The 27,499-nt window shown below is 52.2% G+C and overlaps 3 protein-coding genes across 5 annotated transcripts in view; 1 reads left to right on the plus strand and 2 right to left on the minus strand.

The window, feature by feature from the left end:
* Positions 1-843, minus strand: part of LOC144178407 (nuclear factor related to kappa-B-binding protein) — a 35,211-nt gene extending 34,368 nt beyond the window's left edge. For all 3 annotated transcript variants that reach the window (XM_077706240.1, XM_077706239.1, XM_077706238.1), the window contains exon 1: positions 566-843. In XM_077706240.1, coding sequence (XP_077562366.1) covers positions 566-586 — 21 coding nt within the window. In that variant the 5' untranslated portion in view covers positions 587-843. The remainder of the gene's footprint in view (positions 1-565) is intronic.
* Positions 844-981: 138 nt separating this feature from the next.
* Prosalpha2 (proteasome alpha2 subunit) lies at positions 982-8,713 on the plus strand. Its single transcript, XM_077706246.1, has 6 exons — positions 982-1,117; positions 2,310-2,386; positions 2,451-2,583; positions 3,979-4,101; positions 6,034-6,115; positions 8,400-8,713. The coding sequence occupies exons 1-6, from the start codon at positions 1,077-1,079 to the stop codon at positions 8,646-8,648; spliced, it is 705 nt and encodes a 234-aa protein (XP_077562372.1). The 5' UTR covers positions 982-1,076; the 3' UTR covers positions 8,649-8,713.
* Positions 8,714-13,608: 4,895 nt separating this feature from the next.
* LOC144178412 (uncharacterized) lies at positions 13,609-26,294 on the minus strand. The gene is made up of 7 exons (XM_077706247.1): positions 25,874-26,294; positions 21,510-21,694; positions 16,509-16,715; positions 16,239-16,453; positions 15,180-16,179; positions 14,959-15,108; positions 13,609-14,898 (listed from the first exon to the last, which is right to left on the minus strand). The coding sequence occupies exons 2-7, from the start codon at positions 21,649-21,651 to the stop codon at positions 14,504-14,506; spliced, it is 2,109 nt and encodes a 702-aa protein (XP_077562373.1). The 5' UTR covers positions 21,652-21,694; positions 25,874-26,294; the 3' UTR covers positions 13,609-14,503.
* Between the last annotated feature and the right edge of the window lie 1,205 nt (positions 26,295-27,499).

Below are 27,499 nucleotides of genomic sequence, written 5' to 3' on the forward strand. Positions count from 1 at the left end.
CAGGCAGTGTACGCAGCACTTGAACAGAACATCCGTGTTATGTTCGAATTGAGAGGTGCTTGTTACAGTTGTCAGAAATTTTACAGCATAGTCAATAGGAATGAGACAGCTTTGCATATAATGAACTTTTGTAAACAACAGAAGTAAGGCTACGAAAGCAACACTGACATGAAAGCCGGTGAGCACTGGGTTCCTATTTTTGAGGATGACTTCTGAGATATAAAAAGCCCAGAGGCGACAATCCCTGCTTTCGCCCATGGTATTTCGCCCATGGTAATTGAAATTGGAGCAACCAGCTCCGTGAGCGCCCGACACAGCACACTTCGCCATCCACCAAACAATCTGTTTGAGTTAACATTTTACCAGTATCCTTACAACTAGGATGACTAGCCTTTTTTCTATGTGTTTCACTGATTTACTACTCCAAAGTGCATCGACGTCGCGCAAATGCGAAACATTGGTCGGTTGTGTACGGGGATATCTTAAAACCAGCTGAGAAGTGCTGGAGACGTAATTCTTGATCTAAGACTCTAGGTCACAAACATACAAAAGTCCCGGTACATACCCCAGCGTCTCGACGATACATGAAGTGACTAGATGTGACAAGCAGCGCAGGACTACCGCTGGTCACGGTCCGCGAGCTGCCAGCAACGTTTCAATTCAGCTGGCATTTACCACCTTCGGGGCACTTCCTGTTGTGACGCTGATAATCATGTTTAACACAAAAGTAAAAAAAGATAGTGACGATTGACGCAACGCTAGAGTGCTGCGCTAAGATCCAGGGCCAGAGCTCCGTAACCACAGGAACGCTGTCCTCTTGACAACGGCGTTGTCGATGCTCTCCAGCAACTAGAAAGTCAAAGAGTTACAAAATTCATTACCATATTCTGTCAACTGAAGTGGTTAGTTATTAAAAAACTAAATCTAAATGTGTTAAAGCGAAAGTTATATTACTTTTTTTTTTCTCGAAGGAAACATTCTTTTACTTGACCATCGAAAAAAAATCTTGCAGACTGCGGGAACGATCTGTATCCATATCCAAGCGCAGTCGTTAGCGGCGGTCTCATTAGTTCGTCATGTCGTCCGAGCGGTACAGTTTTTCTCTAACTACTTTCAGGTAAGCTGCATTATATACTTTTCAGAGGATCTTATCCCGTTTTAAATACACACTCCAAGTGACAGTCTTCACAGTTTGCCTCCAGTAATGAGTTCCCACCTTCCCCAATGGCAGTTTGTGCTGTGTCATTATGAGCGTACGCTTCCGCAAGGAGCTTGCTGAAATTGGCCGTTATCCTGGTCTCGGTCTTTATTTTGCTAGTTTTGTAGTAGGAACTGCCCTGTAGTGTGCATGTTATCCGCCACTATGCAAGTGAAGCTTTCCGATGGCGCATTGGCCATCAGCACAGTTGCGATGGGCTCTTGTCAGATTCTCGTTTTGTTGTAAACACCGCAGTCTTCTCTACGTATAAACTCCTGAATATAAATACGAGCACGCTTGAGTAGCCCTTGTGTGCGATTAACTGTGTTTAGTGACAGGCGGATGGGAGAAAGTTCTGTGACATGACGTTAACGACAATGCTAGCACGAGTGCTTTAACAATGCTGTACTGGTGTTGGTGCTGGTGTACTGAAACAAGGACCTTCAGATGTTCTACATTGTTTTAACTTCAAATGATCGATCAAGTTCGTGACTTTTGTACTGTGAGGAGGCAAGGGTCTGAATTCACCTCTGTTCTCTGTTTTGCTTGGGTAACCAATGATAGCCCGTACTGCGGCCATTTTATAATTCAAGGGACAAAAATGAGGGTGAGTTTCAACTTGACGTGGCACAACGTAACCTGACCAACCTAACCTCACCAAAGCTAACTTAACGTAAGCCACCCAAACTAAACCCAACCGAGCGCAATGTCACCTGCCCAAATCGAGTCCACCTACACCAAACAGAACCGAACTTAAACTCAACCCAGAAGTCCTGTATGTTGATCGCATGATATTTGTAGGAATGGAAAATACCTGCTAACAAAATCAGGATGAACAGAAGCTTGGTAAGCTTAAAAAAAGAATGGCTCCTGTACACCGGATTCGAACCAGTCTTCTCATTTCAAAGCAAGTACTATACCAGAACACCACAGAAGCAGCTGTAGGGGCGAGGTTTTGCAGACTATTTGTCCCAAGGAAGCACCTGGTGGCGTACTTAGCTACTCAAAGGCGACTGCCGTGAGAATAGGCACTGCCTTAATGGCAATGCTTGAAACTGTCAAAAGGATTCTCGGTGGCGTGATTTAATGGTTGGAAACCTTTTTGTTGCAGTCCCTCTGGGAAGCTGGTGCAAATTGAGTATGCACTGGCTGCAGTAGCTGCCGGAGCGCCGTCTGTCGGCATCAAAGGTGAGCTTCCTTTGTGTTTACCTGTGAGAACCACCCCCTGACAGCCAGTGCTTTGCTCGAGCAGCGTCCAATGGCGTGGTGCTGGCCACTGAGAAGAAGCACAAGTCGATCCTGTACGAAGAGCACAGCATCCACAAGGTGGAAATGATCACCAAGCACATCGGCATGGTCTACAGTGGCATGGGCCCCGACTACAGGTGGGGCCTTGCTCTTGTTCGCACGTGATTGTCCATTGCAGTGTGTAGACTGCCATGCCCGCAGCGTACCACAACAACCTTGGGAGGTGCATGCGAATCTTTTCCCAAGTGGACCCATTTCTGGCCTGATTCACAGTAACAGTGACGTCATTGTTCCAGGGAAAAACAGCGAAATGAAACCTCAAGTGTGATCAATAAAATAAGGATTTGGAATTCTTTGGAAAAAATAAGCAAGAATAAGTACACATGTCTGAAGTACGAAGTACAAGACCAACTTCTAAACAGGGTCTATTATAAATCCCTGGGTGGTAAGAATGCAAGTGTGTGAGTTGAGTCAAGTCACGGCGCTTATCAAGCTAATAGTCGTTTACAGAGTGCTTGAGAAAGCAAGCAGGTGGGTGCTTCGAAGAAAGTAACTGCATCTACAATATGTTACCCTAGTAATAAGTGAAGTCTAGAGAACCCGCTTTCCCTTTTGGCCTTTGACATCCTGTGAGGTGCTTAACCCTTTAGGGTCGAATTTTTGCGTCAAATGCGATCCCCCTGGGTCGATTTTTTTTATTGCTGATTTAAATTCTTCGGATGAATCTATTTCGAGAGAAAATTATCGTAATTTTTTTAGGCTGACCATACAGTGACAAAAAAATCGTTTGTGTTGTTACATACATGTGGTTTATTCATGAGTAACACAAGAAAAATTGTAAATAAAAACGAGAGAGTAACAAGCCGGCACCTTTTGAGTGAATCGAAATCAGATAGACATCAGTTTCGCGGGCGCAAAAAGCGGGAAGCGCCCGGAGGACAATACCAAAGCCAGCCGCTGCGCCCGCGCGTGTGTGGCCGGATGCGCGAGCGATAGACGGCGCACTGCTCCTAAAAAATATTAAAAAAGGAGAAAAGAGCCTCATCAGTTTTGCAGGCGCCCGTGGTCTGTGGCCGGCGCAAAAAGTGAGAGGTGCCCGGTGGGCGTAAGGGGCCTTGGGTGGGTGATACACAGCGCGCCCCCTTGTTACTGGATGTGCAAGCGATAGCCAGTGAACCTCTGAAGTAAATAATAAAAAAATAAAAAGAAGGGCCATCGGCGCAAGCAAATAATTTGACGTATTTCCGCAGTGTGGCAGCACATGCCAAGCAAGAGAAGTGGGCAAAAAAGGTGTGCTTTTTAAACACACAAGCGATGAAAAACATGTTCGTTATTGACCATTTTGAAGGTGTTTGTAAGGCACGTACATGTACGTCCGTGACCCTGAAAGGATTAACCTGTTCTTGAGTTTGGATCTAAGCATTTTGTAGAAACCATGTGCGTGTGCACTGGGTTGGGGAGGGAGAGTGGGGAAAACAGGCGGTGTTGCTGTTTGAGCAGTTTGAGGAGCGGTTGTGTTGGCTTCTGTGCAGGCTGCTGGTGCGGCGTGCCCGCAAACTGGCCCAGCAGTATGAGCTGATGTACAGCGAGCCCATCCCCACTTCTCAGCTGGTGCAGAAGGTGGCCTACATCATGCAGGAGTACACACAGACGGGGTACGTCCACTCCACCGCTCTTTGGGGGGGGGGGTGAGCGTTGCGCTCGGTGAGAGAACCGCCTATTGGTTGCACATTCATTGGTGTGAATGAGTAAGTTTCAACGAGAAAAATAATGACAGCCGCCGACTAGTGCAACCTGATAGTCACACTTTTTTTTTAAGTAGCAAGCATTGCAGATTTCGTAGGGAGGGTTGAAAGGCTGTGCTAAAGTATTCTGATCCTTTTGCTTGATTTCTTTTGTTTGTACCTAGCTAAATGAATTGTGAAAATCTTAAAGAAAGTGCAAAGCTGAGGGAACGGACAGTGCTTTTAAAAAGCTTTCTGGTAATGCAGTCACATGAAATAGAATTATGAAGTAGATCAGAAAATAATTTTGAGGGCCGATTTTAAATGGAGAAACCGCTAGGGTAGGGAACATAAGGGCAAGGGTGGGATAGAGAGTCTTTCACCACAGTAAGTGTTGGTGTATGATCATCACTATCGATTATTCTGCCTTTGGAATGAATAGGCTTGATTTTGTGAGCCCCTTGGGGGATGAAATTGCCAGAATCTTGAGGCTTGGTTCAAAGGTGGACAGCAAATATAGGGAGAAGTACAAAAAAATTGGGGATATTGCGCGATGAACAGACTCCAAATTTATTGGGGCTGTCATTATTTTTCTGCATATGCAGGGCGCTACAAGACCTCGTTGTGGTTTTTTTTTTTTTTTTTTTTTTTTTGCTCTCGATGCTACCCCTCCCCCCCCCCCCCCCACTCAAGGAGTTTTCCCTCCCCACTCAGCGAGATCTGACCTTGGTTCCAGGAAAGCGGACCTGTCGCGAGACACCGCGAGTTAGATTGCTGACAGGCAGTGTTCCCCACGCATTCGGACGCCTGACTACCCCCTCCCTCCTGTTTTGATCTTAGCTAATTTTTATGAGCTCACCTGCTGCCCTTAGCACAAGTTCACGCTCCCGCAACACTACGGCGAAATGAACAAAGTGTGTTAGCCACCAGTCTTCTAAACCTTGCAGCAAAAGAAGAGGTGTGATAGCAGCTATGTATTGTCTATTTTCGGCAAAAAGCAAAATTTTTTAAGCTGCAAGGTGTGAAAATTCGAGGTCCAAAATCTTGATTAGTGCTAATCAACATCAAACAATCTCAAACCGCTCCCGAAAGAGGAACTTGAGACAAAATAGTGTTCACATAGGCGCAAATAGTGAAAAAGGCATTAAAAATGGGTATGTAGTGCCATTTAGAGCGCGCAACCTCCCCTGGGGACGAAGCAAACAAACAAAAAAAAGAACGATCCCGAGCCACGTCGTGAGCGCGGAGGGGTTTGTAACCAGAGCGGACTGAAAGATCTGCGGCCTTTACGGCCCCCAATAGGTTTGTATTACCCGCGAATGTATGACGCGAGCTAATCAACACAGCCTGTGCTGGAACCGGCGCGCATGCCTCTTTCGTACCAGCGAATGTGATAAAAACAAAAATAAAAAACACTATAAACACAGCAAATGCTGCACGCACGCAAGCCTCACATGCCCGCATATTCCACGCAGCGAGTCGGGCGGAGAGGAATCGGCAGCGACGGCACAACAGAAAGCAAGGGAGATGGAGAGATTGAGGGGAGGGGGAGGAAGCAGACATACAAAAGAAGAAAAGCTTGTACATTCGGCGAAGGTGTCACATAAACTGGTGAACACCTGCCGCCGGTCTTTTAGCGGAGAGGGTATTCCTGGACTGGCAACCATGGTAGCCTGCCAGCCGAAATGCTACCTATTATTTTGCGTTGGCTTTTCCACTAGCCAATGCATGCACACCACATTATTTAGCAATTGTTTACACTTTGTTCAGCTCTTAAAAGCTCTAGCACCAGGAGGCCACTGGCTGCCCACGCGGGCCCAGTGTTTCACAAGTCTTGGTCACGAAGGGCCTTTGTCCGTACAGGGGTGTGCGGCCCTTTGGTGTCTCCCTGCTGGTCGCTGGCTGGGACAATGGCCGCGGCTACGTCTTCCAGTGCGACCCATCGGTAAGTTTGCACCTCCAGCTGACTCCTGGGTGTGGGAAGAAAAAAAATGCTTGGGAAACTACTTTAACCCTTTCGTTACCACAAAAAATTGACTGATTTTTAAGGGTCTAACAAAACATTTTTTTCTGTGCTATACATATTGGTTAGGCACACATTGCAGTGACAAAAAGTGCAGATGATTCCATGTGCTTTCCAATGACACCAATTTTAATAATTAATAAATAATGATTGCAAAAAAAATGATCAAATTCGAAATTTATGTCTGGGCGTCGAAGAAAATAAAAAAGAAGTTGTGTATAATAAACCACCATTAGTAGGAAAAAATTGGAATATACATTTTGTAGGTAAACATTTCAAAAACCCGTCCCAGAAAAAAAAAATTGAGTTGCGCGGTACAATTTATCAGATGAAAAAAAACCGTTAGCATGCATGGTGCCTGTGCCTTGTGGTAAAGCCCAGCGTCTATTTCAAATTTTGCTATTGATCTTTGTGGGGGATGCTTGTTGACGTTCTGATCATCACCTATCAGTCAGAACTTTCATTTGCGGTTTATTATCATGTTCTGACTCGCTATGGTAGCCCTGCTTGCACGCCGCCATCGTGCTGTGAAGCGAGTTCAGCACTACGAGCCTACTACATTGCAGCGCCACCGAACAATTTTGAATAGAAAGGATTATGGAGCCTGTTGGAGACTTTGTCAGAATAGGCAGTTCAACTAAGAAGAAACACTAGACCTCCGTTAATACCGTCGTACAGAAACGAAACTGGCCGCTGAACAGCTGGTGGGGTTCAAGGCCGATAGGAAGCGTTCTCCTCGTCTGAACTGATATCTGACGACTTGGTGTTATCTTTCGACTTTCAGCTGAAGCTGTTATCGCAGAAGTAAGCCGTGGGTAAAGTGAAAGCACGAGCAGCATGCTTGTTTCAAGGAACAGTAGCGGCCAACAGAGGCGCCACGGCAAATCAGCTTGCAGTTTGGTAACTCCGTAGTAGCGCCAGAATTTCGCAACGCAAAAACGAAACCGAAACTGCTGGAAACTGGCTGAAAATGCCAGGCACACTTGCTAGACATGCAGAAGACCATCAGAAATAAGCTTTGGCAGAATAAAGCCATCCTTTTTCTGAGCCAAAGATCACTAGTGAATAGCTGGGGTCATTTTCAAGTAATTATCACCTCTCAACGCTGTCAGATTACAAAGCTGACAACATTATTTGGTACTTGACTTGTTAGGAGCCATTGAGAAAAAAAAAAATTTTTTTGGTAATGCAGCCTAACCATAAGTGGCATGCTTTTTTGTCAAGTGCAGCACCCACACCCCCTTCCTCAAAAACACACGCACCTCAGCTTGCGAAAAATGTCGTCAAAAATCTCAATATCGCCAGAGCAAGAAAATTTAAACTGATTATATAAGTGCAGCGCCTAGACTAACCACTGGCCGAATTAGATGTACGAGGAATGACTACAACATGTTGAAATTGGCAATATAAATCATCGATCACTGGTGATCGGTTTGACTAGGCATGGTAACGAAAGAGTTAAAGAGTTGTTGTGTGTTCTACTTCTGCATGTGACTTCTATTCGTTTAGTGTTTTACTTTGAACACCTGCATATTGCTAACAAATTTTCACAGGTCCGCAGCAAATGAAGGACCACTTTAGAGAACATAAACTGAAGGTGCTATTCAAAAAGCCCACAGATGCTCTAGAAAAATTCAAGAAGCACGTATGTGATGTCGGGCTGTAGACAGGGCCTGCCATTCTGTGTAGTGACTATCAGGTTGCACTATTCTTATCCTCAACAAGCAACCCTTTATTAGATTCGGACTAAACATTGACGTTACAAGAAGCTGTTGCTGCCTTTTTTTCCCAACTTTATTTTAATGCATGTTAACTACAGAGTATTTACATTAGCCAGCTTCTTAACCTTACTTTCACGCGTTTCGCTCGTGCTTTAATCAGCCTAAAAGTTCAGGATGAGTTTCTTTTTTTTTTTTTTTTTTTCAGCATAAATAAAATTACTTTCAGTCTCGCTCATAGAGATGTCTGCACATGCCACCGCAGTTCAGTGGCGGGGACTCATCGTTATTCAACAGGTTGACGCTGCTGATGTCTCCTGACTTTGAGGGGACGCACTTAACCAAATTGGGAGTGCTGTTAACTCTAGTTGGTCTCACTCAGCAAAGTTTTAAGGAAATTTCACCTGTACCCAAGAGTGGGACCATCGAGAGAGTCCCACCTGATTGTCTGGCTGTCTGTTCCCCCTCCCCCATAACTACCATTGCAGGGCGCCTACTTTCCCTGGAAGGCGACGGCCATGGGCAAGAACCAGATGAGCGGCAAGGCCTTCCTGGAGAAGCGCTACAGCGAGGAGCTGGAGCTGGAGGACGCCGTGCACACGGCCATCCTCACCCTCAAGGAAGGCTTTGAGGGCCAGATGACAGCCGACAACATCGAGGTCGGCCTCTGCGATGCCACTGGCTTCCGCCGCCTCTCGCCCGCTGAAGTCAAGGACTACCTGGCCAACATTGCCTAGCACCACCAGCTCTGCTTATTTTTTCTTTTTCTGCTAAAAAGAACATAAATTCCTTTGCTCACTGCCGTGGTATATGTGTGTGTGTGCGTGCGACATGCTACCTGGGCATTCAAGGCTGAGGTCTGGATACTGCACCCGCATATCAGTACGCCTCTCTGCTGTGGCCCCTTGATTGAAGCGTGGCCAGGGCTCCCTGCAGACATGTATTGAGCTGCATTTTTTTCACACGAGTTGGTTGCAGAACACTTACACTGTACACCAAGCTATGCAGTGCCTGTGAGCCAAAGCTGCCCAATGTACAGTGTGCATGGTCAATTCAGGTCGTTGGGTATAAAAACTAAAGAGGGTAATTGGCGCACAACAGGTAACATGGAGGAAGAACTACTCTGGAAAAGCGTGGGCACGTCAGGCCGCGGCAAACCTGTGTTTGCAGTAAGTAGGGTTGTCAGTTCGGCACATACCCTCCTTCACAGCCAATGCACAGCCAAAAGGAAGTTCCTGCCAAACTCTTCTAGCCAGCTTTCCCATGTGGACACTCTTGCGCGCGACCACGGTACATTCGTCTGCAACAGGTTTGCTTTGGCGAGAGTAGTGCACTTCTACCTGGGCCGCCAGTTGTCTCGCCGGTAGCCAAGGGACAGAAAAAGGTCCCTGGCCGCGCACGTACATCCCACGAGCCACTCGTCTGTCTCATGGTCACTGGACCGCGATGGCGGCCGATTGGTACTCCTGTGTTGAGCCTTTCCAACAATCCCTGTCGAGTGTCTTGCATTCATGTTATTGTTTAGCCTACGAATAGTCAGCATCTTGATTGCACGTGCGATAAAAATGATGTTAACCACATTGCCATCGGCCAACCTTGTATCTGTGAGTAATGAACCCACCACAGACGGCACTTGCGTGCACGGCATGTCTGTTGAGCACGGATGACTTCGGGGCGGAAATACCATAACTAGCGTGAACCCCACAATAGACACCCTGAGCCCGCGTTACAGCCACACGTGTTCGTGCCCGATAACAACAAAAAATATATTCCGTGATTTGTTGGTGAACCTTTTATATACCGTGAGCATCTCATGCCTCTCCCTCGAGAATTTGAGGCTCTATTTGAGCGCACACCTTGCTCCGGCTTCATAAGTCCGCAAAGCGACGTTTCTCGCTTGTCCCTCGCACACCGTGCCCACGCTCCTTGGTGCTCTAACCGTCTTTGTGGCCGTGTTTTAGCAGTAGCATTGGCTGCCGGTCGGTCCGTTTGTTGGCCACCTGTACCAAACTTTCGTCGATGTCGTTCCCATTCACTTTTCCCTTAGCCGCCCGCACTGGCTGTGCACTGGCTGCACAGCGATCACGGGAGTCGTAAGACCCATTGAGGCACTTGTCCCCATGGCAATGCGGCCAGCGTTCTGAAGGCTCTCCGCGCATTACCCTGTCATTCTGAGCAGAGCCCCCTAAAAATTTTGCCGGCATGCCTGATACGTACATCGAGTTTTTTTTCCCCCTACTCGAAGCCAATGTCGTTGACGCAGGTACGACTCTCACCCGACAGGCAGCACGCGTCACCATTGCGAGCCGATACGATTGATTGATTGGTTCTGGGTTTTACGTGCCAACGCAACCCAGGCGATGAGGCGCGCCGTAGTGGAGGGCTCTGGATTAATTTTGACCACCTTGGGATCTTTAACGTGCGCCGAAATCTCGTACACACGGGTGTTTTTGCTTTTCACCTCCATCAGATAAGCGGCCGCCATGGCTGGAATCGAACTCAGCTGCACAAATATTAACAGCTATTCGCAGTAAAAAAATCCTAATAAGTGTCGACAATAATTATCAATACCCTAAATAAACCTGAATATGCCCATTTTAATGCAGAAGCATTAAATGGCCCATTGACAGAAAAGCTGGCGTCAGCGTTGCCTGGCGTTTGTAGCGGCTCGTCCATTCCCACACAGAAAACAGCGCAGAAACGACAGAGGGCGAAGCGACAACGGGACAAACACTAGCGCCCCCTCACCTCGTCCTCTACCGTTTCTGCGCAATGTTTCCTGTACCAACACCTCCAACCTTTCAACAGCGAAGCTGTTTAGCAAATCATAATTTTTCGTGCTCGCAGTTAACAATACAAAGAAACTGCATGCCGAGCAAGTGCCCGTGAGCGCGGCCCTCGGGGCGTCCGCCCGGCAGTTAAAAAATTCCCCCGCACCTCCCCGAAGGGAATCGTGCAGAAATGCGAATGCATTGGGTGCACCGATGAGTGTGTTGCGAGTAATGACGTAATTAATGACGAGAGTGTGAACGTAATCATCCAACAACGAGGCGTGCGCTCCACTGCATTTATATACATTTTCCGAGCGCAGCGAGCGGAGAGAGGGTACGCGGAGAGGAGAGAGAGACCCGCGCAACACGCCCGCCCCGCGCGCGAGCTCTCTCCCGCCGAGCTCCGCGATGCGAGTGCCCTCACACGCCCGAGCGCGCTCCTCCTCTCCACTCACTCTCCGCTACTCCGCCCGAGCTCCGCGATGCGAGCGCCCTCACACGCCCGAGCGCGCTCCTCCTCTCCCCTTGCCCTCCGCTACTCCCGCCCGAGCTACCACCTGCTCCGGTTGCTAGGCGCGCCACAGCTGTTGCTAGGGGCGAGGAGGAGCGCGGAGAGATAACACCTGCGGGCGCACGCCGACGGAGCACGACAACCCCCGACTAAGAAATGCATTCGCATTTACGACGACGACGAAGGCAGAACTACGAGGCGCGCGCTCACGTGCGCTCGCGCTGGAGGAATGCAGGCGCACGCCGGCCAACGGAGCAAGACAACCCCCGGCTAATAAATGCATTCGCATTTAAAAAACCAAGAAAATGCCGAGCGCTCGTGTGTGCGTGCCTCACGGCTACTTCCCAGCGTCCCCAGCGCATGTTTGTCAAGCCAAGCATGCACACTCAGGAAGATGGGCCAAGATTGCTGCGACGGCCGGAAGTTCAAAAAAAAAAATTTTCCCCGAGCACTGCCCAGAAATTGCGAGCTTAACTCACATGTTATGGGAATGCCCCAGTGTCCAGAAGAAAGATTTTAGCAATACCAAAGGCACATTTATTATAAATAGTAAAGAGCAATGGGAGACCGTGCTACACAGCGAAAACCCTGACATCCAGCAGTGGGCCGTCCAAAGGGCCGAAGACGCCGCCAGGAGTCAAGATATCTTGGCCGTCGTCTAAGGCGCCACGGGCCTGAATAGGCCTTTTCTTTGGACTAAATAAAGTTATTTCCTCCTCCTCCTCCTCCGAGGGGGAGAATGTGAAAGTGCGAATGCACGGTTGTCGGCCCGCTTGCGGCGCTTGCGCTCGGCCACCGCAGCCCACCGCCTCGCCGCCTTCTCTTCCATCTCTTCCATCGGGTTTGTAGTATCACGTGTACACCACGCAGTTATCAAGCCGCTATAACGCCGCTGAGTCGCCAACGCACGCCGCTGACGACGTAGTTTGAATGCGTTAAAGATATAAGGCGCGTTACTCACACTGATATCAGCGTGGCGTCCGTGGCTTAGTCGGTAGAGCGTCGCGCTGCGGCCGCAAAGTCCTCGGATCGAAACCTGGCGCCGGATGCTGTTTCTTTTTTAAATATAGAGGAGCACTGCGGACGCCGACGCCGCCGCCGGCGGTGGATGGTTTGGGGTCGCTTGTAAAGTGCATTCGCACTTAAAAGAATTTGCCAAGCGCTGGTGTGTGCGTTCTCGCGGCTACCGCCCAGCGTCCCCGGCGTCGTGATTCCAAACGTTTCGCTGCACAGAGCACCCACACGACGTGTGATGTCACTGCGCGCGCTATTTTGAGTGCCTGCTAAAACAAGCCCTCCGTTCGGGCTCTGTGGCCTCAATGTAGAGTACTCAGTACTGACGCTGAAGGTTTGGGTACGAGCCCCAGCAGGTCTATCTCTTAGTTTCTTTTTTTCCATTGCCTACCTTTTTTTTTCTAAACCCAAATGTACGGGTTGTTTTTGTTAATAATAGTGATTTTGTATATTTTAGGTCGCTTTAGGTTTGGGGCGCAGCCGATGACGACGTTTAATTACCGTTCTGCATTGCGCTAACAGTCATGTCACGTGGGTGCTCTGTGCAGCGAAGCGTTGGAATCCCTGGCGCAAATTTGCAATTCAAGCATACCTCCTCAAGGAGATTGACCAAGGTTGGCAAAAAAAAATGCTCCAACGTTCGCCGTAATCGTTCCAACACTTGCTCGGAACGAGAAAGCCACGTCATATCGCGTACGCCGCTCCTAGGCGACGTCCAATGATTACCAAGAAAATGAAGGAAGATCATACTTATAACAGCAACGATGGAGTAAAGGTCGTTGCGGCAGCAAAAAAGAAGCAAATCGGCTGCAATCGTGGAATAAACCGCCGTGATGGTCGTGAAAGTTGCGTACAGCTTCACTGCCATCAAGTCTTGCGCGCGCTAATGTGAGCTTCCTTCATTTTTTTTTCCTTCTTGAATTCCCATTGTATACGCGCATGCAAGAGAAAAAGCCCGCCCCCTCACTTGGACGCCGCGAGCACGCGATCATTTCCTTGTGGGAGTTCGTGCGAGCGGCAGACCTGACCGGACGACTCTGACGGCCGCCCCACTCCTTTTCCCTTCTCCCCTCTTCCCCAACTAGGCTACCAAGCTCCCCGTATCATTAATAAAGTTTCATTCATTCATTCATTCATTGCGCCCATTGGCATGCGAACGCAGGTGTGTGCAGCCCGACGTCCCCATTTGCTGCGGCGCTTCGTGCGGCGAACGCAACACAAAGCAGCGCGGAGTTCGATTGGAATTTGGACGTCCAGCGGCGTGGGTATGCGCGCCGGCCTGACGTTAGGCCTAACGGTACGCTATAAGGTGCAACGTCACCAAATGGTACCCGCAGCTTGACGTACGAGTTTGACGCTGCGTGGCACGTCGTTAGGCTTAACGTTGCAGCTACCATAAGTTAAGAGTAAATAGAGGCAAACAAGGATGATTGGCTCTGACAACAGGGAGAAGGGAAAGACCCTAAATAAAAAACGATGATGCTGATGATGAGAGGACTCGTGATTTAAGCACGCTCCAAGCTTTGCACTCACGCCACTGCCCTTCACCCATCGGCGCAGTAGTCACTATCAAGCCAGGTGCTTACGGGTCGTGCCCGTAATGGCCACATATCCGTTCGGCAATTGGACAATCATGCTTTCGCATTCATTACTCGTATGGAGACTTATGGTGACCTCGGAGTTTTTCGGCTGCTCTCAGTAAAGGACAAATCATCTTGTGATTAACTTACAATTCGCATTTTTTAAATTCATTTATATTCAGTAGTGGTATATGGCAATTCGTAAATGCAACCGAACGCCGACATTATTCGCTCTCTCATTATCGCGAATGGTGATATCTATTTTTGCGGCCGTATTTCATTGCTTTCTTAATGATGCGTGCACATCAACGTATGGTGATTGCCATCGGTTATATATCTCGTACAGATAACGCGTCCGCTTTTTTATCTTAACTGCTCCTCAGTCTGAGCAGGTTAACATTGTGAATGATTGTGCTTCATGGTGCTCGATGTCACATGAGCGGTCAAGCGCTTTGCGAGAGTTATTTGTAGTGTTCTGGTGTGAGAGTTCTGCGACTGGCCAAGCATTTGGGAGTTGCAGGGCCGCGGCTAAGCGTTCATTGTGAAAACAGTACCACAGTCAAGAAGTTGCATATCCGCGTCACTGCATGCCTTGATCACGCTCCGACCGATATCAGCACACGCTACGGAACACCCAAGCACTGTCCATGGCCGGCACTCCGGGAAGGAAAAGCGAATGGCTGTTCTGGGCCGTAACGAATGGTGACCGCCTATCCTCAGGGAGTCCTGGCGTGGCTGTCGGCGCCAGCGCCCATGTACGCTGACCAGCGCTGCCGCTTGAAGGGCAGCGGTCCGGCGCACCGGTCGCACACACACTGCAGGCACACGCGGTACACGGTCATCTGTCCCATGCGTCGGTCGAACGGGTCGTAGTCCAGCTCGCGCTCGTCCTGCGGGCCGCGGCACTCGGCCGCGGCCAGCTGCTCAAAAGCGTCGTGGTCGAGCCCGTACAGCGGGCTCCCCACGCGGAAGCGCGCGTCCTCATGCGCGCGCAGCCTCTCCAGGCAGCGGCGCTGCTCGGCCGTCATGGCGCGCACGCTGCTCGGCCGGAACCAGAAGGTGCCGAACACGAGGTCCACGCTGCGCGGACGCGACCCCGGCAGCAGCATGCCTGCGACGGGGAACGGTGAGCTAGCGGGCACCAGGTGGAGCGCACACGCGCGCGTATTACCGGTGGATATGGTCCGCTGGACGCCGCCTGCGTCGTGCGGACCCACGTGGCGGCGGCTGCGCCGGAGGTACTCCGGGTGCTGCTCCAGGAAGCGGATACCGATGGCCGTGAAATTGGGCAGCCCTCCATACTCGATTGGCCGCTTCTCATCTGTTCAGGAAGGAGAGGACCGTCAAGAAACGCGGAGCTCATGGTGGATCCGCCACTAATGCGAAACTCACCGGAATCGTAGATGAGCACGCCTGGACTACTGAAATCGGCCGACAGAGCGTAGAGACGTGTGTAGAGGCGTGAGTTGAAGCGTAACCTGCAGAAGTCAGCGCGGCTGCGCAGGAACACGCTGGTGCCCGCAGCGAGATCAAACTGGTCATCCGAAGCCAGCGATCCGTCGCGGTGGCAGTCGGAAAGCCAGTAGAGGAAGAAGTCGTGGCCCCGGCCGGGCATGGAGACGGCCAGCGGCGAGGCTTGGGCGCCCAGGGCGGCCCTCACTGGCCGCGCCAGCAGCGGCCGGCCCGTGCGGCCGTCTAGCACCGTCGTCTGACTGGACACGTACAGCGGGAAACCGGGCCCCGTCTGATAGCTGACCATCACGTCGGGCGTGCTGTCGCCGTCGAAAAAGCCCACGGCCGGCGTGCTGTACGACTCCGACTGCGCGAAGCGGTGGCTCCAGAGGCGCGCAAAGCTGACACCGTCCAGCGCGAACGCGGTCGAGTTGAAGGCGGCCATGACGATGTCTTCCACGCCGTCTCCCGTCAGGTCGACCAGCGCGGGCGGGGTCATCACGCCCTTGTTCGGGTCCGTGTAGAGTGCGCGCGCGGTGTCTGCACGCCCTGCGAGGAGCTCGCGCAGCGGCAGGCTCCACAGCGAGCCCCCGTGCGTCTCGCCGCCCGTGCCGAACAGCACGAGCTCGCTGCCGTCCGGGTACACGAGCAGCTGGGGCGAGTAGTAGCTCTCGCGGCCGTCCGGCACGGTGGCCCAGCTGAGTAGCTGGCCAGAGCGGCCGCTCACCACGAGCAGGCGGCCCGCAAGCCGGTCGCCGCTGGCTCCCGGCTCTCTCAACGGGTCTCCGCCGTGGGAGACCAGCAGATCGGACGTGCCGTCGGCGTCCACGTCCCGGATGGGCTGCGGCGTGTACATGTTGGAGCGACGCACCAGGGCCTCTCCGGCTCCCGACAGCGCCCACAGAAGGCTGCCGGTGCGCCCGCTCACGGCGTACAGACCCTGCAAAAGCGAACGCTCACGCGGTGCTCTTTCCCCTTTGCCGAAACGATCGCGCGTACCGCCATGCGGCCTCCGGCCACGCAGTCTGGCATGCCGTCGGAGTCCAGGTCCAGGCGACAGTTGAGCGCGAACAGCTCGTGGGCCGCGTAGAAGCGCCACAGTTCGTGACCAGTGCGGCCGTCCAGCGCTGCCAGGCCCCCGCCGCAGCCCGCGCCTCCGGAAGCCGGCAAGTAGACGTCGCAGGCCACGCGGGGGTACCGGTACGCGTCCAGTCCTGCGAAGAAGTGAATGTAGTACGGCAAAACCGCGGGCGCTGGGCCGTGTGGTACCCGTTCCGAAGCCGAAGACCACGTCGAGCACGCCGTCCCCGTTGACGTCCAGGTGGCGGAAAGCCGACTCTGTGGTGAGCATGGGAAGCGTGCTGTGCCATACGTCTTGCACGCGCAACTGCCGGCAACCTTCGGTCTCGCCACGCCGCGCTGCCGCCGCTCGCCGCCGCTGCTGCTGGCGCAGCACCAGCACTGCCGCCGCCGCGCCTGCGCAGAAGGAGGCATTCGCTGTCTCAAGGGAGGAACATGCACCCCAGACTCAGGACGTGGTGGCGTGACGCTGCGGCGATCTCCATCGCACAAAGCTGTTGGACCAGTGTACCCTGTCTCTTGCTGAACCCTGTTTAGAGCTGGAACGCTATTGTATGCGTACGTGTTTGCCCCCACCCCCACCCCCCTTCCTTTCAGTGGGCCTTGTGCTTAACCGGTACTGCAGAGGTTGGCTTCAATCTTGTCTTTTTTTATCAAGGATGTGAAATTACGACCCCATGAAGTCGTCCTGAAGTTCGCTACATAGATATGATTGTGGTAATATCAGGGAATCCCGACTGATTGCGGTCAGACTCCTTGATTTCGGCCTCAACCCCAACTGACGTATTTGCGGTTGCGTGAGTTTTGGTTGAAGTGCGGTCTAAAGTTTTCGTGCTTAATTTTCCACGTGGGCGTCTTTTAGTCTTGCGTCTTTTAGTGTGCGCGACGAAATCAAATATGCTGTCCAAACAAAAGCTGCAACGCGGCAGAAAACAAGGGTTCGCCATTATTGAGCCGCGATATTTTTAATGGACTTTTTCCTGGTAGCTATCCTCACTGCCGCCGACGCTAGTGGGCCGTTTCAAGTTCAGTAAAAACGCATTAATGAAAGCGTCATGCGGCACTTTAGACGCCATGGCACATGCACAGCAACTTCCCCTCGAACGTTTATTGTATTATCATGCCCATCGATGATTCGAAAGTCTGGTAACAGTACGGAGGAACAAGCAGGAGTGCTTGATTAGTCTTTTTTGGACTAGGTGAATATTAAAATTTTGGTGTGTCTGTCTGCAGTTTGAATCAGCCTGAATGTAAGTCGTGGGTTTGCTCCTGAAGAGTCCATTACTCGCTGCCAGTGGGTCACTGATTTCAGTGACCCATTCCTGAGCGTGGGTCAGCAATCGGTCACGGGACCCACGAGTGGATCTCAGCGCCATCCAGGAAGCCGCGTGACGCGTAAATAACCAGTGAACCACCTCTGACGCACTTGGGACGTATACTTATGGGTCGCATAAACAGCCGGCCTGGAAATTTCAGCTGAGAAGTCTGGCTATGTACAAAGTGGCTAATTAGGCGGGGAGGAAGTTAGCCTGCAAGGCCGACTGTCAACTTAAGATTGGTTCAGTCGCAATACCAGCCAAGGAAGAGCTGCGGGTGCTCGGACTTCAGATACACCAGTCGGGTTCGGGTATCCATTGGCTCCGAAAGGTGCGGAAAGACTCCTCGACGACCTTGCACTTGATCCGCCGGATTGCAACTCGGAGTGGAGGAGCCCGCACGGAGGTGGCTCGGCGACTTGTACGCGCTGTTCTACAGCCGCGCTTACTCTACCAGGCACAGTTTCACAGACTGACAGCACAACAATGGGCGAGGCTTGAGGCTATCAACAGAGAGGCCATGCGCACCATCACGGCACTTCCTCGTCTCACTCCGATTCCTATCTTACAGGAGCACGCCCAGCTCAATACTATCACGGAGCTTGTAAATCAGCGTGAAGAAGCAAGAAAGCTCAAGCGTTTTCATATACCTATGGTCGGAGCGCTCCATTCCCATTCTGTAAGGAGCCTAAAAAGCCGTGAACAGCCAGCGCCAACCTCAGATACCACAGTTCGTGAAGGTTACTGTGTGTTGTACACAGACGCAGCCCTTCTACCGCACGGAGGACGCACCGCTTTCGTCAGTTCTACACACTCAGAACTGAAAGGCTTGCGCTGTTATTCCACCGACACGTCAGACCTGCTGCTACTGGAGCTCCAGGCTGGCTATATATGACGCAATCAAAGCTGCAAGTGCACTCCCTAACATCAAAGAGGCGCATATATACACAGACTCGCTCAGTGCTGTGAAGCACCTGAAGCAAGTGAAAAAGACTCCTCTGATCTGCCAGCACATTCACAGCCTCCACATGAGAGCTTTGGGTACAGGTGCACGGTCACAATTCTGTCAACCAATTAGCGGACAATATTTCGCACTCTCCTGCCCCACCTGAATCTGAATCCGCCCCTAGCCCTCTTCCTAGTGATCCACGCTCCCGCCTTTTAGCCATGAAATCTCTCCTGAGGAGGGACACACGTGCCCCAATTCCCCCGTGTGTCTGCTTCCTCCCCCCTCATCTTTCCCGGGTGGAGGAAGTTTCTTTTAGGAGGCTTCAGGCTGGGGTGGCTCTCACACCTTCAGTCACCTGGACTTTGGGACCCGCACCAGAAGACCCAAAAACATGTCCCAAGTGTCCGGCCCCGACGGCTGAAGCGGATGTCGATCATCTCTTGTGGACGTGTACAGGAACCAGAACAGCTCGGGACAGTGCGCTAAGAGTGGTTCGTCGTCGGTGGGATAAACCGGGGACCAGTGGGTGCACGAAGACCGCTACTGCAGGTCGCTGCTGAACTTTTTACACGAGACCGGACTCTATGCCTACCTTTAGACTTGTACAGTGTCATCAGTTTCCTGACTACCTGTGCTTTGGTACCCCTTCTCTTTCTTCTGCCTAATGTTTTATCTTTTCTTCATATGCCGCATGGCAAAAATGCAAATAAAAAAAAAATGTGGGTCGCGTGGCTCGCCAGTTGATCATGTGACTCAGGGCGGGGAGGAGGAAGAAGGCGTCAGCGTGAGAGACCCAAGCAGATGTCGGTGGGATGTCGGAGATGTCGGACGTCCATTCGGACGTCCGATGTACAGCAAAACCTCGTTATAACGAAGTTGAAGGGGGAGTCGTCATTGCTTCGTTATAAGCCCTACTTCATAATAGCCGATGTCTCTTTCTACCGACAACTTACATGCAAGACAGGATGTACTTACCACCAAAACCCACAGGTAGCATCCCGCTTAAGACAAGCAAGCAAAAAAAAAAAATCGGCAAAGAATAGTTACTTTATTCACGCCAGACGGCTCATCCATGATCATTCGACAGCACACGAGCTGGCGGATCACTACGCAGAGAAATAGCCCTTGATAGATTTCTGCCGCGTTTTCTTCAGGCGAATGACGGCTATTTCAGCTGCAGCCGCGATTTCTAATCCACCCTCGCCGTCATGGTGAGCGCCAAAGAAGCGGCGCAGCAGACCTGCTGTATCCAGGTAGAGTGCCTGGAGGAACATCCAGGCACCCTACTGGGAGCCCCGGAGACGCGCAGCCTCGCGCGTGCGTCCAGGAGCTTGCAGCCATTTTGGCGCGCTGGAGTTGGCGGCCCCCAGCTAGCGCGAGGTTTGAATTACCGCATCCGTGATGCGACGTAAACCGTCGCGCGCTATAAGACATTGACCGGACGGGTACCGAAATGGCCGTAAATGCTCGTTGTGGGGAAAAAAAGTTTCGTTGTTTCCATTGTGAGGAAATTTCAGCTTCATTAAACGAGGTCCTTAATACGTGGGCGTCTATGGGAATTTCATTTCTTCGTTATATTTATTAGTTCGTTATAGCCTGGTTTCATTGTATTGGAAATTGGTTCTCAATTCTTATATACCCTTCCCGAAAGAGATCAACGTTGGAGTCGGTGACGTGCTTCAAAAAAGTTTTAAAAATAAGCTTAATTTTAGTAACATACAGATGAAACTTGAAATATACAAGTCAGGTTATTGATGCACAAAATCCTTTTAATTGAAAAGCAGAGTCTCCTTACCGTTTTTGCTTTGATATTCAATTTACGCCATTATTTGATGCTTCACCGTAACTTTGTACGTTCATGGGCGGATGTCCTTCGAACATAAAATATGTATTCTTTGTAAATTCGTTACTGGATGTCTATATACAGCAGCCGATCGATATATCGGATCTGGAGGGGAACGGAAAATAATCCGAACAAAATAGCAGTCCGAAAAATCCACGCGTCGCAAAAAAGAACTGTATTTCATAAAAAAAAAAAAAAAGGCCTGAAAAGTCGCGAATGGTTCCTTGCCCTAAATTTCTTCTTCGTGTGAGCACGCCCTCTTGCATCTCTGCAAGTGTCACGTTTTCTTCGTAAACATCGGACGACAACGCCAAAGCGCTGGCAATGTCTTGCGTTGACGGTTGCGGGCGGTCGCGAGTGTCGGGCCGCGTATGACACGTTTCCGGATTTCGAGATTGCTTCTGCCGTAGACTACATGCAAAATTATGACCTCCAACATCAAAATTTGTTACCCCGGGGGAAGGCAAGCCAATCCCCGTTTAATCCGAAACTTGCCAGGTGGCCTATAGGATTCAAATAGGCGTCGTCCTGGAGTCGCGCCGTGGCTTTGCCGCGGAAAATTTTGTCGTGAAAATCGAACTTTTGGCTTCATTTTGTCCGAAATATCATAAACATTACTCCTATGGGACAACTGGCGGTTCCTCGGGAAAGTCGGGAATATCCAGCAAGTTCGAATTTTTGGAGTCCGAAAAAAGGTCGCCTACAGTACGTCCGCAAATGCACATCCGCACATGGACATACAGTGGACGTATAGTAGCCATCCAAACTTGGCATTGGCTGTTCGGCTGTTTTCCGGACGTTTCACAGACGGTCGTAGTTGTTTGGGGAGGTAAGGGGTAAATGAAGCTGAAGAGGAGTTAATGGGGTGGAGAGAGGGAGAGGATGATAGAACTGGAATGGGGAAGTATGGAGAATGGAAGTGGGGAAAAAGAGTAGAGCTGGGGAAGGAAAGGCAACACGTGCGACGACACAACTGCTAACTTGAACCTCACGTCTCGTGAGCTATGGAACTGTAGCTCCTTTTGGACACCGACACCGGACGTTCACAGAAACTCGTGAATTGTGTGGTTTGAACGGATTACCTAGCGCCAGGCAAGCCAGCAGAAGCCAGGCAGCGGCGCTGCATCTACACCGCCGTCGCCGTATTCCAGTGACCGGCCCCCGGCGTTGGACGCGTAGCTTGCGCGGCGCCATGAGCGGCCTGCTTGGCTCCTCGTCCGACATGGCAACTTGCTTCACTGGGGGCGGCAGGCACGATGATGACGTGCTGCACGGGTTGCAGATTGGAGCGGATTAAGAGAACTGCGTTGATAAAAACAGCGAAAAGTAATTCGTGGGCGCACAAAACACAGCGTCCATTTCACTGGCACTGCGTCCAACCACGCGGTCAGGCAGGTTGCAAATATACAGTAAGCCCTAGCTGCGGCGAAATGGCTTTGTTCAAAGTGTTTCATGGCCCTCACTGCTGTGCCTAGAGAGAAACCCATTCCCGCTCTTAGCAAAGCCCATTTACAACAAAGTCAGTCTTCTGGCCCGGAGGCTTCCGTTTAACGAACGTTTACTACACTTTGAAATGGGTTCTACTCCGCGACATGGGTTTTTTTTTTTAAACTGAAGAGCTGTTTAGGCAGCCAAAAATCTGTTCGGCGGAGACAGAAAACCTCCAGCGCGTGTGTCCATCACGAAGTCATCGAAGTCATCGACTGGCCGGCCGGCTCCATGGACAACCGGGCGGTGCTCGGCCTAGATCTGAAAGGGGCGTTTGACAACGTCCGACACTCAGCCATCCTGGACCAGGTCTCGCGCCTCAACATGGGGGAGAGGTCGTTCGCGTACATTCGCGACTTCCTCTCGGGCCGCACCACGAGGATCGTTGCCGGTGACATGGAGCTGCCAAAGAAGAGTCTGGGGAGCACGGGGACGCCACAGGGCGCCGTGATCTCGCCGACGCTGTTTAACATCGTAATGATCGGGGTCGCCCAGCGCCTCCAGGGCGTCCCGAAAGTCGGACACACCATATACGCGGACGACATCACGCTGTGGGTGTCCGGCGGCAGTGACGGCGAGATCGAGGCGTCCCTGCAAGAGGCCATCGACGCAGTCGAAGATCACCTAAAAGACACGGGTCTGACGTGCTCCCCGACCAAGTCGGAGCTGCTGGTACTAACACCAAAGAGAAGAGGAAGCCACAAGAGAGGAGAAGAAGAAAGAAACAATAACATCCACCTGAAGACGCGGGACGGGACGGCCATTCCGAGGGTGAAGACGCTGCGAGTCCTCGGACTACACATCGACGCCCACGGACACAACGGCTTCACCGTTGCCAAGTTGGAATCAAAAGTCGGAATGGCCTTGAGGTTGATCAAACGAGTGGCGTCCAGACACGGAGGCATGAGAGAGGAGAATCTCCTCAGGCTGGTCCAGTCGTTCGCCGTCAGCCACGTTGCATATGTAGCTGCATTCCACAATTGGACGGTGGCGGAGCGAGGGAAAGTGGACGCTCTGCTACGCAAAGCTTATAAGACGGCCCTAGGCCTATACGCACATACCAACACAGAAAGGCTTCTCGAACTGGGGGTGCACAACACCCTCAGCGAGATAGCCGAGGCCCAGGGCACCGCACAGATCGCGAGGCTTACGCAGACAAGAACTGGTAGGGCTATTCTACGTAGGGTAGGCTACCGGTCGGAATTAACGCGAGAAGGCGAAAGCGAGAGCGGCGGGTGCGGCGGCGGGAGCGGTGGCGGTGGTCGCGGTGGTGGAGGCGGGGGGTGGCCGGCGAGCCGGCCGCCGATGCCGAAGCCGGCGCGGTCGCTGCCGCGCGGGCTGCTCGCCCTCATGCACGTGCCGCCGCTGCCGAAGCACATGGACCCAGAAGAGAATCGAGAGCGGCGAGCGGCCAGAGCGAAAGCCCTGACGGACGTGCACGCGGCGGACACCAACGCCTTCTACGTGGACGCGGCGGAATACCCAGGCCGCCGGGGCACGTACGCCGTGGCCGTGATTGCAGCGACCTCCGGGAAGCTGTGCTCGGCGGGCAGCGTCAGGGCCCGGGACTCAACGCAAGCGGAGGAGCTGGCGATCGCGCTGGCCCTAGTGGACCCACGGTGCGCGACAGTGATCAGTGACTCGCGAAACGCGATACTGAGCTACGCTCGGAACTCGGTGTCGGAGTGCGCGAACAGGGTGTGCGGGGCCCTGCCCCGACGGACGCTACCGGTGGTCCTCAAGTGGTTCCCGGCACACGTGGGACCGGTGGGGACCGGGACCAACCGCAACGAGGAGGCGGACCGAGCGGCGCGCGTGCTAACGAGACACGATGGCGCCGCCGTCGTTGGTGCGGCCGCTGCCGCGGCTGCTGCTGCTGCGCCCGCGGAGGGTGCGGCGGCGGCTCGGGCGGCGGCTGCGGCCGAGGCGAGTCTGCCCCCTCCTCCTACTCCATCGAACGCGGAAGACTACTACAGGGAAGAAGAGGAGGCAACCCCGATCAGCTCCTACAAGGATGTGCTTGCGTGGTACAGAGAGACTAGGCGCGCCTTCCCGCCGCCACACCGTAAACTCACCAGGAGGGAAGGGGTGCTCGTACGACAGCTCCAAACGCGGGCGATATGGACGCCCGTGGTCGCCAAGCACGTGTGCCCCGAACTATACCCAACGGACGAGTGTGCGCTGTGCGGGAGCGCTCGTGCGACCATGCAGCACATGCTGTGGGGTTGCCTCAATCAACCACCGACAACAACGGAGGAGGACGATGATCCGCTCCCACCAAGCGTGAGGGACGCGGTCACCAGCGTCAACTACGAACTCCAAAAGATGGCTGCCGAGCTCGCGCTCGCGGCCATCGAACGCCAGCGGCCTAAAGTGCGACTTTCCGCCACCCCTTGCACGGGGTCCGGCGAGTAGCGCCAGTAGGTAACCCACCGGGTTTACGCAGGCCTGAATAAATGTTGTTTCTCTCTCTCTCTCTCCAGCGCGTGTGAGCGCGTGCCTCGCAGCTACCGCCCGGTGTCGTCCAGGCTTGCGCGTGGGCCACATGAGTAGCTCCCGCCTTTACCGTCGTCGTCGTGTTGCGATACGCCGCGTTGAAGACGATGACAACAAATCTGTCAAGCCATTTCTTCACACTCCACACGTGGAAAAGGCCACCGGACCAGGCGACGGAGAAGTGGATGTCTACCGAGGCGATGACGAGCTACAAGAAGATTTACCTTGCGCGGCTTTGCCGTCGGAAGACGACGACTGAAGGGATGATGACGATTGCTATTGAATAAAACGCTGTACATATTTTAATGGTCTTTGCTTTACAGTGCCGTCCAAAACGGCTTTGCACTGCCGGGGTCCAGCTGCTCCCTCTCTCCTGGGATCCACTGTCATTGTGGGGAAAATCGCCCACAGTTCTGCTGTTTCTCCAGCCTTGAACAACTGCATGGTGCAAGCTGCGCCAATTTTTTTTCGTAATTTTCGTTGCTTTGTTTGAATTTTTTTTACTTGGCACTGGTGAACGGTAGTTAAATCCCAAATGGTGCGCATAATGATTGCTCTCGCATTTAAGAACAGCTGTTACAAACTGTTGGCAATGAATGGGAGGGGAACGTGAAAAATCGAGTTCGGGATAAGCGCCGCCGCTGTAGGAGCTAAAGCTCATTTGTGGGTCGTATTGTAATTCATAAAATACCGCTCGCCGAATGTACTTATCTTGCATACGATGGTGCAGCAAATTTGGAACGCTGCATGGTCGGTGCAGGCTGGTAAGTGAAGGAGAGAAGTGTCGATGCTCGCTGGTGCGATGTATACTTTTGAGCGCTGCTAGTGAGGGTATCATAGGCACATTGAGAAGCTGACTTTCAGCTTGCGAATAGCAATCGCTTATGACAGCACACTAGAAGAATGAGAACTGTGTCCACAAACTGTCTGGACGCCTTCTAAACGGACACCAGTGTGCACTGAGGAAAAAGACGTGTGCTCGCAAAGTTCAGGTACGTGCTAAAACACTCCTGGTGCTTGCAGCGGTCAACTTTACCACAACGCAGATTAGCGTAGTTTATGGGTTAAAATTGGAACCATTCGTGACCAAGAGAAGCACAAGGGGGTATAGGGCACACATTTTGTGGATATCTCGTGAATCAGACACCACTAACCATCGCCACTGAACTATCTACCAACCACCACTAACTTTCGCTAGTGGTGGCTGATATCAGCCTATGAACTATCCTATGGAGGCCATCAACTATCAGCCACCACTAACTTTCGTCACTCGGAGTGCGCCGTTGTACCGGCCATGCAGCGTCCACGTGCCCCACGCTTTGGCGGCACACGTGTACTTCGCCTTCAATCCAAACGGGGAACTGGATCGCGCCTTGCTTCCGACACCTGTGGCTCCCCGAAGGTCTCGCGGCATTTTGACCGGACTGGCATGCGCTCAGGTTATAAATGAAACACGTCTCACGTGGTATTTCCGTGACCCTGCTGAGACGCGCTCAGGAAGTCTCCGAGCGGCTTGCAGCTTCCACTAGGGACTCCCGTCGAAATAAGGTCAGCGGCACGGCTCCTCCGTGGTTACCGCTGCACGTGGCGGTGCACATACGGTGTCTTGCAGCTGAAGCGACGCGGAGACGTGGGCGCCCATTGACAGAACCTAATCGACAGCCTGGACACGCCACCGGCCGCTAACGGAAACAGTCTCAGTTCAGTCGACGGGTTGAGACCGCTGCGCACCGGAGTTGTATAAACCGTCCAGCTGCTCTCTGGCGCCTGAAGAGTCGACAGCAATTAGAGCAACGGGATCCCGGCATCGCGGTTGGCATGGCCAGATGTTACCAGTTGCCGCCTCGGTGTGGGGACGGCCAGGCGCTCGACCTGCTCGCCGCGCCAGCATGGCTCTCTGCTCGCACCGGTCGATAGCGCGCGCCGCGCAACGCGCTTCCCTCAGACGCTGGAGTCGCCGCGGGCGCGCGTTGGCTGCGCCCTCTTCCCCAGCCAGGGTATACATATCCCATAATCTCCTCTGGGCGTTCCTCTCATTGTAGGCACATCTTTAGAGATGTCAACATTGCTACAGCTGTAGGGCAAAGCCTTACTGGACTAATTTTTTTGGGAAGGAGGCACGTACACTCAAAAGCGACGCACTTTGTGGGCTGGTTTCGAAAGTGCTGGTGGCGATCGCCTGCCTACGGTCGCACAGTATGTCGCACACGTTGCAGCTCGAACCGAAATGACGATCGAGAGAGCCTCTTTGGAACCTGGCGTACGCGCCCCTGAACTCTTCCAAGTTGGTACGCTTTGAGGCATTCTGTGACTCACGTCACGATATACATCGTCGGTTGTCGCTCGTTGCTTACGTGCCGTCTCGCGGGCACACTCGTCTCGTCGGAAGCCGCGTTTGTATCGGCACGCCGTCGACGATTACACGCGCGTCGCTGTTATCGGGCCCCCTTCGCATCGCATTTTTCTTTACGAGTAGGCTTCACTGCGCAACACGTAATGCGGGAAAACCAACTTACAAAAACAAGCCTACACTGAACTTTTTAAGTCGGCTTCCCTTTAAGCACTAATGCATTGCTAAAAAGACATACTGCTGAATCACGCTGATGTACGACTTGAACAGAAAAGGAACAACACACAGAAACAGGATGATGCGCGAATCAGCGCGATCCAGCACTGTGTACAACCAACTAGCCCCAGTTTTAGCCTTGCTGGAAAGAGGTCTTGCCTGGACAATATAGCAACCTTATATCGAAATAAGAAGGCCATATGAGGCTGATTCCACGAGAGATCGAACATGCGTGTGCAAGCGCATTCTTTGTTTTTTCTCATATGTTTATGAGCTGTGCGCAAGTCAGGGAATTGTCCAAAAGTTCAATGCCGCGTTTTCCTCTAGCGTGTGTACTTCGCGAGAAAAAAAAAAAATGCAATGGTGGCGCGGATGACGCGCTGTTTACGGAGGCTACAGTCTTTTCCGAATTTGGGGCTTCGCGCACGGGCACGGCAAGGTGTAATTGTTCGGGCTAAAATTTGTTTGAAAACAAAAACTACACCAAAATCACAAACAGTTCCGCGCTAACATTGCGTCCGG

The sequence above is a fragment of the Haemaphysalis longicornis genome, unplaced genomic scaffold (assembly GCF_048455015.1).
Source record: "Haemaphysalis longicornis isolate Haplotype H1 unplaced genomic scaffold, Haemaphysalis longicornis Haplotype H1 scaffold_4, whole genome shotgun sequence".
In the NCBI taxonomy this organism is placed as follows: Eukaryota; Metazoa; Arthropoda; class Arachnida; order Ixodida; family Ixodidae; genus Haemaphysalis; species Haemaphysalis longicornis.

Coding starts and splice junctions, on each gene's coding strand:
- Prosalpha2 (XM_077706246.1), top strand. CDS start 1,077: ATGTCGTCCGAGCGGTACAGTTTTTCTCTAACTACTTTCAG. Junction 2,387..2,450: donor GCCGTCTGTCGGCATCAAAG/GTGAGCTTCCTT, acceptor TTGCTCGAGCAG/CGTCCAATGGCGTGGTGCTG. Junction 6,116..8,399: donor TCTTCCAGTGCGACCCATCG/GTAAGTTTGCAC, acceptor CTACCATTGCAG/GGCGCCTACTTTCCCTGGAA.
- LOC144178412 (XM_077706247.1), bottom strand. CDS start 21,651: ATGTCGGACGAGGAGCCAAGCAGGCCGCTCATGGCGCCGCGCAAGCTA. Junction 15,109..15,179: donor CGTGCTCATCTACGATTCCG/GTGAGTTTCGCA, acceptor CTTCCTGAACAG/ATGAGAAGCGGCCAATCGAG. Junction 14,899..14,958: donor CCAGCGGACCATATCCACCG/GTAATACGCGCG, acceptor TCCCCGTCGCAG/GCATGCTGCTGCCGGGGTCG.